The 15,001-nt window shown below is 38.1% G+C and overlaps 1 protein-coding gene across 1 annotated transcript in view; it reads left to right on the top strand.

The window, feature by feature from the left end:
• The window catches only part of LOC104530657 (histone deacetylase 9-like), a gene marked incomplete at its 3' end in the record, with an annotated part of 52,038 nt that overhangs the window by 30,112 nt on the left and 6,925 nt on the right, over nucleotides 1-15,001 (top strand). Inside the window, exon 6 of the mRNA XM_029086823.1 lies at nucleotides 3,980-4,087. Within this exon, the coding sequence (XP_028942656.1) occupies nucleotides 3,980-4,087 (108 nt within the window). The remainder of the gene's footprint in view (nucleotides 1-3,979; nucleotides 4,088-15,001) is intronic.

The following is a 15,001-nucleotide window of genomic DNA, read 5'->3' on the forward strand; positions in this document are numbered from 1 at the left end:
TTGTAGTGTAAAGCAGGGGATTTCTGCATGCAGGGCTTGAAACATTAGTTGCATTCAGTCAGGAAAAGTTACCTACATTTCTTTTCACTTAAGTCATTCCCTTCCTCTTTAATGCCTCCACATCCACTTCAGGGACAGGTAGCTTAATTTCTATCATCTGTAGCTTTACAGAGTATTAGCTTTGCTACACATGCCAATGATTGAGCTATACTAGATGTGCTTGAAAAAGCTTACAACCTACAGTGCTCATTCAGGAAACTCGGAGTGAAGTAAATCCATATGTGTGTTAGAAAGCCAGTGTTCAGATAAGGCTCATGTTTTCTGGTTCTTGGTGCTATCATGCACAATCCTTCTTTGAAGAGCTGCAGCAGTGATAGGATTTTTGATAACGAAATGTGTCATATGCTCAGAGTTTAACACTGACATTTTGATGCTTTAAAAAATGTTCTTTTTCATTTGGTTAGACATTCAAAACATTTTCCTACTCTGACGATTTTTAAAGGACTCTTAATTGAAAATAATATATATAGTTAAGCAGGAAAAAAAGACTAAGTTTCTGTGTTAGAATTAAGCTAAAAGAGCTGTATTTCCTGTAAATTTTATTTTGGATAAAAAAAAAAAAATCCTAATGAAGATAGATTTTTTACTGAATTCTTCAGCTGCCCCGAACAACTCGCAGAACAAAAAAAACATCTTATAAAATTCCATCTGAGTTTTTCATAGACTGTGATACAGACAGTATCACATTTGTCACAAATTCATGCATGCTCAGCATCTAGATAGACTGTCAGATAAATGTGACATATACATACACTAGAACCAGAAACCACAGTGTCTAATCCTATTCCCTTTACTTGTATAAAATCCAACCTTTTCATCTCACAGGAATAAAGAAAAGAATATCTAGTAAGATTTTACATAGTTGCATTTCATATACAGCTTGACAACTGGGCCTGCTAGTAGCTGTAATTTTAATGGTTTTGCCATTTATATCACTGCATTTCAACCGCTATTTACAAAGACTAAAAGAAAATCTCTGTTTAAACACCTGAAACATTTAAGGCAATACATAGAACTAGTAAGAGATATAAAACAGAGTGAGATGGCATTTTCCAGTCATTACAGCTAAAGTGTAATGATGGTTGTGTGATCAAAGTTTTTCTAGGTTGTTCTTCATAAGACGTTCCTCAGAAATTCAGTGTTAATTTTGCATTAATCTGAAATAGAATTTGATATTTAAGTATAAAATACTGTGCCCTTTCAGGGTAATTATTCATTTGTTTATGTTCGTTTTCTCATATTATAATAACTGTGCATTAATATATGCAGCTTCATTTGGCTACCCCGGCTTTGAGAGTTTACCATTCGTTACATGTATCATGCCCAAGAGATCAAGCAAAATATCCTGAATGTCCTGTGTACATTTAGGTGATGATTTTTAAAAATTCCTCAGGAAATGCTTTTTTGTTTCCCATTGCCCATTTTTACATCCAGTCTAGGTAAAATTAGGTAGCAGTCATTAAAGTGGTCAGAGGGAAATTTTTCAGTGGAAGATATTTGGTCTTATTGTCCCAGTTCAGTCTCCTCACACTCAGTTGAAAGCAGAAAATGATAAATGTCGTATCCTGGCCAATACTCAGCGTTTGGTGGTTGGAGAGACTGCCGTCTCATGTGTCAGAGCAGACAACTGCCTTGAAGGGTGGGTACTCTCAAGCTATGGTTATAATTTTAACTTAATCGGCCTTCCTGGAAATGAATCATAGTCCCTTTGAGGATGCAGGCTCCTGCTCGTGCCCTGGTGTACTGAGCAGCTGCCATTGAATCATTTTCATCAGCCACTCCTTCATGTTAACCTTAATTTGCTAGCTCTAAAAATGATAAGAAAGTACTCCCTCTCAGCCCTCTTGTTGATACTTCTTTATTTAAAGTACTGCACGGTATTTTTCAAACTTTATTATAGTTTCATTAAATTTATTTAACCAATGACCTCTACTTATTTATCTCCTTATTTTTTTTAAAAAATAAAATTGATTCACAGTTGCTTTAAAGCAATAGAGAGACAACCTGAAGTCATGACTAATGTTAAATACATCAATTTTTTTTTTACTGCTTGGTTTCTTTCTTATTTCTTGTTGTAATTTGCATAGTTACCTATCGATTTGTGTGCATCTTTGGGAAAGCTACTTAATTTCTTTAAATCTCAAGCTACCAATCTGCAAACCAAATATAATAAACAATCTTGTATCAAGCTGATGATGCTTAATTGTGTTTGCACAACATTCAGAGTTTCTCAGATGAAAACATAGTGTGCTGTTATTACAGTTACTCTAAACTTTGCAAGCAAAATCCAGTCTTCTTATTCAGGTCTACTGTGAATATGAACTATTTTCCTTAGTTCTGCTGCATGCATGCAAGATTGATCTAAATGATAGAAAAATCAGGTCCAGTACACTGAAAAATAAGATCACTTTAGTAGCCTGAAATATAATATTATTGTAACAGTAATGGTTAAGACATTTGATAGGTGTAGAGAAGATCAAGCTTTCTGTTTCAAATGACTAATCAGAGAAACTCCTCAGAAACTCCAGAGTCGAGCAGCAGTTGCATCCAATTACTTCATTTCTTTTTCTTTCTTTTTCTTTCTTTTTCTTTCTTTTTCTTTCTATCCTTCCTTCCTTCCTTCCTTCCTTCCTTCCTTCCTTCCTTCCTTCCTTCCTTCCTTCTTTCCTTCCTTCCTTCCTTCCTTCCTTCCTTCCTTTGTCTCCCCCCCCCCTTCTTTTTTAAAAAAAAAAAAAAAAAGAAATTAGGAACAGCAGCTTCTGGTTCAAACTGAAAACATGTCTCAGTGTGCTTGGAAGTAATCCAAATAGCATCTGCCACAATATTTTGTCTACCCCTAAACATTTTTCTTTTCATGATAAATTTGTATGGTATGATACAATTAAATGCACTTCCCATGGAACACTGAGGAAGTCTGCCTGTCTCTTTGGATGACTTTTTCAGACTATTTCACACCATCATGTCTGCTTGGCATACTATCATATAAGGAATATACAACATTTCACCTATATTTTTTGGTATGTTTATGCAAATAAATAGTTGATTAAAATAGATTTCAAAAATGAAATTTTAACATATGTATTGAAACCGTAGAGGAGTGCTGCTTAGCCATCTTTATACTTCCTTTATGATATTTTATCTTTATAATATTTTACCCTTCAACTTTATATAATATTCATGTAATGTTTTACATGTTACACTTGCTCATTCAGAGGGCACAAAAGACAATTTTCTTAAATAACAATATTAATCTTTTATGAAGTGGGACCTAAAGCCTTTCAGTCAAAACTAATTGATTCGTCAAATCTATAAATACAGCAAGGGTCACACTTTATATTATTAATTTTATTTTCTACCTATGTCAATAGTGACTACTGAAATTAATCTAAATAATGAATCATTATGATTTCAGTCACTTAAAATTGACTCCTGCCTGGGTAGGAAAGATGAGCACTTTTTTTTTTTACAAAAGGGGTAATGGCCTGAGCCGCTGGTGAGTTGTGGTGTCACGCGTTGCCTGCGGCTGCTGCTGGAGCCAGTGGTGGCCACCTCCGCCGGGCGCTTCGTCCCAGCACTGGCAGGTCCCTGTCCCCCGCTGGCATGACGACCCGGCACAGGGCATCTGGCGGCCGGTGAGCAGGGCCGGCCCGGGCGATGTAACGCCGTTTGTAATGAGAAATCTAAACAGGGAATGGCAGCGAGGCATGACAGGAATGTGTTTCCATTGGAGAAACCCGTGCAGAGAAAAAGCATAAGCAAAGCCATGTCCAGAAGGCCGTTCAGCTGGCCAGGACGGAAGACTGATGTTATTGTACACGGGCTGTCACGCTGCCAGCCCTCCCTCACGGGTTTGTTTTCTCTCATGCTCTCCCTCTCCCTCTCTCCCCTGCCTTCCTCCCGGGGCCGGCTGTTTGCTCAGGTGGACAGTGACACCGTTTGGAACGAGCTGCATTCGGCCGGGGCGGCACGCATGGCGGTGGGCTGTGTCATCGAGCTGGCGGCCCGCGTGGCCTCCCGGGAGCTGAAGGTGAGGTCTGGGCCGCACCGTGGGTGGGAGAGCCGGGGGGGTGGAGGGGGGGCGGAAGGGAGGCGGTGTGCAACCACTGGGCCTGGGAGGGTGGTGGGAGGAGGGCTGGGAGGACGGCCACGAAGGTGTGGCAGCCCAGGCGGCCCTTCCAGGCCTCACAGGGACATCCTTGTCCCCCGTATGATGGAGCAGCAGTGGATACTTATAGCGTGGGGTGCTGCAGCCCGAGGTGAAGTCACTCATCGTGTACACGTCTCTGGCAAGTGGCTATGGCACTGCCTTTTGAAGCAATTAAAAAAGAAAAAAAAAGAATAATATGCTTGTTTAGTCATGTACATAACCTCAGGATACCACCCAGAGAGGGAGGAGGCAAAGACCGGGCGTGCAGGCTGGGGGGAAGAGAGAGGTGGCTGGTGAGGAGGGTGATGACCGAGGAGATGCCTTTCCGCCAGGCTGGCCGACCCACGTTCTTCTCCCTGCCCCCCTTTCGTTTCCTATCTCCATCCTGCACGATCTGTAAGGCATGATGTACAAAACCCTTATTATCCCCAGTCTAAACAATTTATAAAAGCTCCAGACCTGACGGACTTTGACATTTTATTTGGTATTTTAACAGCCCTATTTAAAGGTATAGCATATGCAGCCAGAGTGCAGGCTTGCCCCAATAAACATTGTTGAAGCTAACATGTCTCTTTAATGAAACTGTTTATTCACTTTCCAATCCAAATACTAATGGATTCAGTCCTGTTTCCAAAATCAAGATAGAAATAAATATTTTAGAATTGACATTGTACAAAGTTTTTTAAATTCCAAAATGTATTTGAACTTGAGAATTTTCTTCCTGTATATCTGTCTTATTTCAGTCCAACTAGGTTAACTGCATATTTGTGTAGGGATACGTAAGTTTATGTGTATACATACATAGATATAGAATGTATACTAAACTTTCGTATTCAGACATCAAAATCATTAGCCAGGTACCACACAAATTCTAAAAATTTTTAAATCTCAGATCAAGGACAGGGTGTATCATATGGGATCCTGTGCTGCATTCTTTCCAATGGGTACTTCATCCCCATTAAGATTTTTGAGCACAGTAGGATTCAATATACAATTCACTGTTCGTTATTCCCACCCAGCTGGACTAATGAAGTGAAGAAGGATTTTTTAGCTAGTTTTTACCTTTGGCAGATGTAGGATATGCATCAGTCTCTAAGGCAATATAAAAGCAAGTTTAGATAAGAATGTTGAGATATATCCTATGTGTAGTTGGCATGAGCAGGATCTGCTGCAGAATCTTTTCTGATTACCTCTGTACATTTGTGGTGTCTTTCTGCAGTGTGAGTGCTCTTGGTTGTTTATGTGTGTGCAATGGACAGCTGAAAAGAACTAAACACCAGCCACTGTCAGACCTGCGTTGTTACTGGAGTTGCAACAGTCAAATATCTTAAATTTAGTACTAATTTGTAGTTTGCTGTAAAAATATTGTTGATCATAAACAGAATCTTTGTCTACAGTGCAGAGAGTTGAATCAGTCTTATGCAACCTCCAGTTGAGACATAGGGAAGATAATTGTTCAAGAGAAATGCCAAGTAGTTGGTTTATACCAAATCATCAAGAAAATAGGAATGGAAAGGATTTACTGTGAAAGAGAATCAAGAATACTCAGGCTATTCTTGATAGTTATTTATCTAACCTGCTTCTATACTTTCAGCATGAAGCCCAATGACTTACATGCCACCATGCCAACTGTATGAACTAATGATCTGCGTGTGGTATTTATAATTTAAGGTTATGGTAAGGTCATTAAGACCCGATTGAAAGAAGACAAGCATATTAGCAGAAGTTCTGGAGATACACCAATCCTGGCATTAGCTATTTTGGCAGAGTCCTCCTATGTTTGCTTTTGTCACTGCTTCCATACAAACCTAGGTTTGTCTGGCAAGTTGCTCCCAATACCCTCATATGGTAAATGACATTAAGGGGATTTTTGCAATCTATTCTGGGGTTTTCTACGTGATGTTCAGGATGAGGTTTTAGGTAGCTGTACAATTTTAGCCCCACAGATCTGTATGTTCCAATCTACCTTTATGACTTCACATGTTGCTCTTCCATCTTGCTGCCATTTTTTCCTTGAGAAACATGTGTTGCATTGATCTATTATAGGGAAAATGCCAATTCTGTAGTGTACTTATGAAGATCTGAGGGGAAGTGAATGAAGCTGACCACTTCCATGTGCATTCATTGAGTAAACATGCATGTGAAGCAACCATTTGGGGCCTGTACTGTGATCACTGAGTGGGAGGATTAAGCTCTGATGGGAATCTGGAATGATCTGCCACAGTTTCAGAATCTTTGGATGACAAAAAAAATGCCTTCCAAGAATTGTGTGTAAGCTATAACAGCTCTTCAAGATGTAAACAGAAAGATGAGAGAAGTAGAGAAACAAGCTGTTGTTTTTCACTGGAAATTTACCACTGTGGATTGATATCAGATGGTATGCTGTCAGTTTGGTGTCACTTTATGGAAAAAAAGTATATTATGAGACAGGACGTACTGATTTGTTTTGAAATCTCACAGTTCTCTGAGAAGAGCTGCGGGTCCTGAAGTTCACTGTGACAGACTTACGGTACACAACAAGGACTTCCCACAGGGCAGTGCTCCAGATTGCACCAGAGGAGGCAGTGGATTATCTACCCACTGCACTGGAGAATCACAGATGCTTTTTTCTGAAACAGCCACAGCAACATTAGAATAACCTCAGAGTAAAACTGTTTTGCATAGACAAAGTCTGAGACAAGAAGCCTCAGGAATGAGAAACTGAAGTCATTCATTTAACAAGTGCTTTTCTGACGAGAAATATCAAATTTGTTGGTGTAGCTGGGTATGAGCAGCCCAAATATTTCTTACAGCTTGATGAATCAATATATATGTTTTTAAAAAGTCTCACATGGTTTTCCTAAAATTAAAATGAATATAACAATTTATTTTATGGACATGTATTTAATTAATTTAAAAACCAAAGTATTTACAGTACTGAAGATAAATATCTTCACTGCCTAACTAGAATATAGAAACTAACAAACATAAACTGCCCTGTATTGACTGGCATCTGACATTTATAGTCCTTTTCAGGAAGGACAAGACATTTCAATTTCTATTCTTATTCCATGGTCTCTGCTGATATTGCTTGCTGCTGCACAGAGTGATAGTAATAGGTTTGAACTATAGGTATGTGCTGCTAAAAAAAAGAGTTGAGACTGCAGAATAAATTAAGAATGTCTGCAGAAAAAATTGGGAGATTCACTACAGAGCTGGGCATGGGTCAAACTTGTATGCAAGGCAAGAAGTTCTTTATTCTGAATTTCCTGAGACTATCAGTCTGTTTTCACACAGGTCTCATCCAAGAACAGCAACATTTAGTTCATCTCATTTGAACAGTGTTCAAAAACTGACCAGGAGTTAAGAGTTCTCTTCACTGTAGTTCAAATCCCTTGTGAGACATCAGGTTTCTTTTATCTCCTTGACTAATGGGGAAAGCATCAATATGACAGTGCTAAGGAAGTAAAGCAACAGGGTTTACTGAGATTCTACTGTTGCCATAATAGTAAATTACAATGGTGGTGGTTTGGGTTTTTTTTAAATCAAGACAAATGTATGTCCTCTGGGGAATCTTAATCTCGATGGAATTTATTTGATTATACCAAATAAACAAAATTAAGGATTTTGAGGTGTTGTGTACTAATATAATGAGCATTCAGATACATTTGATACACTTTTGAGATAATACTTAATAGAGAATAAAGAATCACACCACTGAAATATATAGTATGATACATGTGATATTATACCGAGTTGAACACAATGCTTTTCATTTTTTCATGACTTTATTTATATATATAATGAATGTCATCTCAGCAATACTACAGTAGGAGATGAGCCTAAAGATTGCATGAAGGTCATGCTTTCTTGAGTATTTTATGATTTAGGAAACCTGCTGATGCATGATGAGGTATTTATGTTATATAGAATCAGTGCCACAGCTCTCCTGTCTAGCTGTTTTTCTGTATCTACCTTTACTCCTTTCTCATTTCCCCAACAGATTTATGTAGGTAGCTTTTAATAGTCTGTTGGCTGACCACAGATCTTTAAAAGACTGGAGTATGTGGAACTGGGTGAATATAATTCTACTGTAGTCATTAGCTATACCGAATAAATAATTTTAACAGATAAGTCTTATGATATATTCTTTGGGGCTTGGAGAAGAAATACAGATAGTGCCCTGCATATGATTTCTTGCGTGCAGTATAAGTCATGAACTTGTAAATCATTGTCTCTAGCCTCTAACTAATGATTGTACCTTTAGAAAGAGGACCTCCAAAGATCTTCATCTGCAGAGAGAGCATTTCTTTCCTGGAAGTGTCTCCTAAGGGTCTCCTTCCTCTCTTGCCCCAGGAAAATAGAGCTGTGCTAGAAGTATACTGCAAAAGGAAACATTGCATGTGGAGGCTCAGGCTCTGTCACACTTCCTGTAGACCTGAAGGCAGCTCTGCAACTTACAGTGTCTGCTCTGTCACTGCTCTGCTATAACAAGGCAGATTTCAAGAGTGCATGGTCTAAAGACTTGGTAGCATTGACAGATGCTGTCCTGCCTTGCCTTCCCATTTATTTCCCAGCCAAGCCTGGCTAATTCCCTTGCATCAACTCTGATGCTCTGCTCAGTTCACATCCCCTCCCTGCCAGCGTCCTATTTCACTCACGGGCAGCTAGGCACAGAGACTCTCCCCTTGCCTGCACCCAGCTATCCTGCACAGCAGGTGCTTCCCTCCTGTTGCAGAACTGGATGAGTACAGAGGTCATCCCAACCCCACATTAAACAAGTCTTAGAGGAAAATAAAGGAGGGATTTTGCATCTGTGGTCTCTCTTGAATTTCATATTTCATTTATAACTCTTAGAGCTTGCAGAGAATCTCACCTTTAGAGCTTAGCTTGCCAAATTATTGTTTATTCTGAAAGATTTCAGGTTGCTGATATTTCCATTCTGTTAACCAAATTACTCATGCTGATGCTCCCACCTTATTTTTTGCCACGTATTAGGTATGAATTTAAGAAAGTGTAATTCGTATAGCTGATTATGTTAGTATGATAATTTTGCAATAACTATATTTTGTTGAATAATATCCTTCAAAATATTATTTGTTCTTGTAATTGTTGTTTTACTGTGTGCTGTTTTGTGAACACTAAGTGTGCATTAACTTCTTTTCTGTTAAAAAAATTGTACATTTATCTGTCTGTGCCTTAATATCTTACTATCAACTGTCAGGAAAAATATGACTTAAAAAGAGTATACCTAATAAGAATCTCTTTTTGCAACGGACTTTGCAACTCAGTGCCAGAGCAGACCATGAGACTACTGAAAATCCAAAGGAACACTTGTGAAATATTTTTCCCTCAAATTACTCCATTCAGTACTATTATATACCGGAATTAATTATTTTAAGTAAATATTAATTTACTTAATTAATAGTAATTAATTAATTATATAATGTATATAATAATATGCAATACATATAATATATGATATATAATATTAATTAATTAATATTAATTAATTAATATTAATACTACCCATAATAAGTAGTACTGTCTAGTTTACTTTGTATATCCTTTAAATATGTCAACATTGGTGATGGCAGCACTCTTCTGTGGTGGAAACAAGTAAGCGCCACATATTTTTAATTTGACAAAGAGATCTATACAATAAACTATCAAGGACTGGTAGGATTTGTATAGTTATTCCCTATTTTTTAAAAAGAGTTTGAATGAATTAAGAAGAGTTTTTGCAAAAGAACACTCAAGAAAATGGCACATAAATTAAAAGCTTGGTCTGGGACTGTCTTAAACATCCACTTTAGCTGAATTGAGTGTAGCACAAGCCCTTTCTCTGCCTCATCATGTATATGTGTGTGTGCATGTGCGTAGCGTTGCCCTGGTGGTAGTTCGGGGTCATTTAACAGAATGAAAGCAATTGAAATGCATTTCCTCCAAACCAGAATCTGATACGTTCCTGGGATGGTCCTTTCTGATATGACAGGTTGAATCAATACCAAAATAAACCTCCAGTGTTTGGTCATTGCTACTCTAGTGTCTTTGTATAATCTGTAGATAACTTATATCGAACTTGAAACTCTCATTCCAAATGAGCTTAGTTATTCCAGTTCTCAAGGCCTTTGTCACACAGGGATATTGAGGAATCATCATACGGCAAATTGTACCAATCTAGTGGACACGCAGAATTAGCTTAATCAGCCCCTCTTCTTCCCCCTCCCCTGCCAAGCTCTTAGTTTTCTAGTCTTAAAAGTATTCTCTATAAAAATAAATCAATCATATTTCACAGCTCTGCTGCCATATTTTCTTAGAACAAAAACTAAAATGAGGTATCTTTCTAAAGACATAATAAACAAAAAGAGCTGATAGCAAATGTCTCCCTAGTCCCACAGTGTCCTCCTTCCAGTAAAGCTTCAGATCAGCAGATTTCCATGCCTGTCTGAATAACACCAAACCCCACACAGCTCCTCTGGTTACCTACAAAAATCTCCTTTCCTGGGATGTGCTCTGTGCTCAGGTGCCTCCTGGACAATACTACTCTTGTAGGATCTACCCTACCTGTGTTTCTACCTCCCTGTCTCACTCTCTGCCCTTTAACACTCTCTCTCTGCCTTAAAAATATTCTGAGCAATGTGTGGCAGTCATAAATAGAGGCATTTTTTCCACACCCAGGCATAGCATTTTTAACATTGCATAGTGTGTCAGAAGGAGTAACAAATGAGTGCTTGTTTTATTAGTGTTAAAGATATGATTGATAAAAGCCATCAATCAAAGTTACCAATGAAGTATTTTAGATAGTAATTTGTATTCTTTGCTTTTACAAAATTAGAAAATTTCATATGGAACCATTTCTTAGATTCTTTATCCCAGCAATTATGGTTATATTTATATCTGAATGATTGTTATTATTTAATATACCAGTACAACTTTAATTATATGTGTGGTACATAGTTTATCTCCATGACCACTCTGTTCTTAAAACTCTTTGTCTGCTTTCTTTCCCAATATAATTATCACTACTTGTGGCTAAAGAGGCCATCACAGTTGTCTATAAGTTAGCCTGCAAGCACCAAATTCAGCATATTTTCTGTTGCTGTCCTCTGAGATCTTCAGGAAAGTGGACAGGGAACTCTTTGTTTCCATCACAGATTTAAATGTTTAATGTCCCTTTCTCTGTTCTTGGCCTCTACTAGCTTCCTCTGCAAGACAAAACGGTATTCCCTCACGTCCATTACTGTTTTCTTGGCAAATCTACGTGATACTAATACTGCTCTGTTAAATCATGGGTTCTTGTTCCCTGCATTTGTAGACCCCCAGGGCCAGATACTGGCTCCTGCTCTGGCAGTATGAATAGCTTGCCCTAAAGAGGTACCTGAGAATTACCTCAGCCTTGCGCCACTCACTCTTATGCTTGCCCTCCCTGCTGGATGGCATAGTTTGGGATTATGTTGCAGCATAAGTGACACTGTTAAGAAAATGGTTATATCTTCTTCAGGGTACTAGTTGCAAGGGGATTGTTACAGAGAGCTGAGACTTAAAGCAGCCCTTATGTTTGTTGCTGTAGGAGTTAGCTAAGCCAGAGACAGCAGGGTCGAAGATGGCATTAAGACCGCCTCAGGGGTCACACCCTGTCAGGTGCACTGTGTGGAATGTGTTTTAAATGTAAAGAAATAGGTTTTTTTAAAACTTCATAAGGTTATGAAGCTGTATATGTATAAAACATAAGGAATGCCAATTCTGACAGGAGGAATGGATACATTTCTGTATAATAACCAAAGAAGTTTCTACAAAGAAATGAAGTATTAGCTTCAGTGGTTTGCTTCTCATTCTGAAACCTGTGCACATTGAGGCAAAAATAAAGCCTTTCCACTAAAAGCAAGTGAATGTCCAAAAATGCCATGTTTAAGCGCTGCTAATTTTAAGACCTAAGGGCTAGGTAGGTTGAGGGATTTAGACATGTAGAAAATAGAAACTTTAACACCAGACTTTAAGAGGATGTTGAGTTTCAAGTGTGGAATCCAGACCCTGAGTTACGTACCTCCATATGAAATATATAGAGGTTCCTGAGAAAGCTGTCCTTAACAATGTGTGCAGCTGCAATTAGCTAGTGCACTGGACAAAGTTCTGCCAAGAAATTTGCACATCACTAGGTATTACACTCATTTTCCTGAAATCCTGTTTTGAAAGTTTATGAACTTCTAAACAGAATCACAGAATCACACAATCACTGAACAGTTGAGGTTGGAATTGACCTCAGTAGGTCATCTGGTCCAACATCCCTGCTCGAGCAGGGCAACCTAGAGCTAGTTGCCCAGAACTGTGTCCAGATGGTTTTTGTATATCTCCAGGGATGGAGGGTCCACAACTTGTCTGGGCAACTTGTTCTATTGCTTGGTCACCCTCACAGCAAGAGAACATTTTCTTGCATTCAAATGGAGCTCCCACTGTTTCAATTTGTGCTTATTACCTCTTGAATAGTTGAGATAGATGGCATTGCTCTTTCATAGAGGGTTTTACAGCTTAAAATACAAGAGCTTCTATTTCATATATTTTCAACTGGAAGAATCAATTTTTAATCCATATAAAATTGTCTTATCTTAAATTTGAGATTCAACGGTGGTTTGTCCTCTACTGAAGGACTGCTCTTCTACAGGAAATAATTAAACATTCAGAAGTTTAAATGGGAACTGAGGAAGATCATGACTCTTGACCTGTTGTTAGAAAACTCACTTACACTGAAAAAATGTGTTTTGCTATCTGCTTTATGGAACACGTAATCTAAATACCCAAACAGATATGGGAAGAATATTTACAAACTCATCCCCATGTTCAAGAAGGAGTTGAACTTGAGTCTTCTACTGCTTCATTAAGTGCTCTTGGAGTGTCTAATTGCTATTTCTTACATGGCACTGGCTTTTCTTGTCAACAAAAAGACAGATGATTTTACTAGAGTATTACCAGGCTGAAACTAGTATGCACTGCTTCTCAGCCAGACTTCTCAGCATGCCTGGAGTGCTGGACTGGCTGGGTTGCTTTTGGTCCACTTGGAATATAGGCAGAGCAAGCTCCTCACTGACCAGTGAAGGGAAGAGAGATTCATACCTTGCCATAGTCACCATATATTACCCTAGGGAAAAATTACCTACATCTAGTTTTACTTCCTTGTATAACAGAAACACCAGTGGAACTCTGCTGTAGATGGTCAGTTTCAAGCCCTGGAGTAACCACCTGTGTTTTGGTATTGTCTTGAGTGCTTGTCTTGGAAAGGTTCAGGGAGAGGTATAGCAGATGCCCAAGCACGATGTAGCCCAATGCTCTAACCCACCACACTACAGAAAGGGATCAACTGTACCACCAAAGACAAGAAGGCCACAGGAGGATGTACACCTCTGTTCTTTGCAAATCAAGCACCCAACTATCTATGTGATGTAAGTAAGAGAATACTTAGCTTATTGTGGAAAAAGATTAACATTTTTCCTTAGTTTTTATTGAAGATCCAACTAAGTGGGTCTATCTGCAATGGATCTTCTTTGTAAACTGAGGTTGGGGAGACTTCTCCTTGTTTGTTTTTCAAATATGCACAGATTTTAGAATATCTCTATTCAGGCTTTACACTTTATCCTCAAATTTAACAAAAGGTAATCATATAATGGCACAGGCCTGAAACCTTTTTCTAATGTTCATGTCAATCAGTTTAATGTTCTGTCTACACATAAAGGTGTCTGTATCCTAGTATAAATAAGGCTCTGTACAAAAATGCTTTAAATTTATGTGTGTTGGCTTCATTTTCAAAATATTACTCTGTGTTAGTCTTTCTATCTTTAAAGCAGATTTTTGCTTTTCTGTCTCCTATTCTGAGCTCACTGTCTGGTATTTAAACATTGCCTAAATAAATGAATTAACATTCTGTTGTGTTAATGTACACTGTGTTCATACAAAGTGTGAAAGTAGAAATTAAGTGTTTACCGATTGCACAAAAGTTGCTGTTAATACTCTATGGTAAATAGTTTTCAGTGTTTGTTAAAAATTTATTATATTACATGCTTTATCATCAATATAACAACTGAAAAAAGAGAAAATTTCACATGTGAATACTGAAATTCTTGTAGTATAAAAGCACATTAAAAATGGTCACAACACTGATGTCCATGTCCTGCATGCACATGAAGAACTGTGTTAGTTAACTTAAGCTCTGATAGCAGAAATTAGCTAGTTATAACAAAACAAGGCTTCCAAACAGTCTTGTCAAAGTAAAGGAACAGAAAAAAAGAAACCTATACTGTAATTGTCATGTTGTCAAAAACAGTAGTGTTGATTTTTTCTGTCTCTCTATTGCCCCGTGAAATCCTCACAGAGATGGTAATCTTAATTATATTGATCTTTTGGGAATGCTGATAAAGTTAGATGATAATGAGATGTGAGCTGAGCAGGGGCAGCAGTAAGCCTTGCATGGACTTTTTCCAAATTCTTACAAGTATCGAGAGAGCAAAATACAAGTAGTATTACGCTTTCTCTCTAGTAATACCCTCTTCTCTGAGTCTTTTTTCACTTTGTTATCTGTACATTCCTAAGCATACACATACTTTGTTTTTTTCATAAATGCTACAAGAGAGTTCTTCACAGAATTCTTCTCCAAGTCATATTTTGTGTGAAAAGGAAATGTTTAAAAACCCTCAGAATGATAAGGAATAAGGTTTTAGCTGAGAGTGTAAGGCTGATTTGGTTCTGAAGATTAGTGAAGTCCACAAGGCCATTTTTTTTTATGGTGTGTTTGACCTACAGGCAATTTATATTCCTCCTCCAGGA

The sequence above is a fragment of the Antrostomus carolinensis genome, unplaced genomic scaffold (genome assembly GCF_000700745.2).
Source record: "Antrostomus carolinensis isolate BGI_N321 unplaced genomic scaffold, ASM70074v2 scaffold8009, whole genome shotgun sequence".
Taxonomy (NCBI): Eukaryota; Metazoa; Chordata; class Aves; order Caprimulgiformes; family Caprimulgidae; genus Antrostomus; species Antrostomus carolinensis.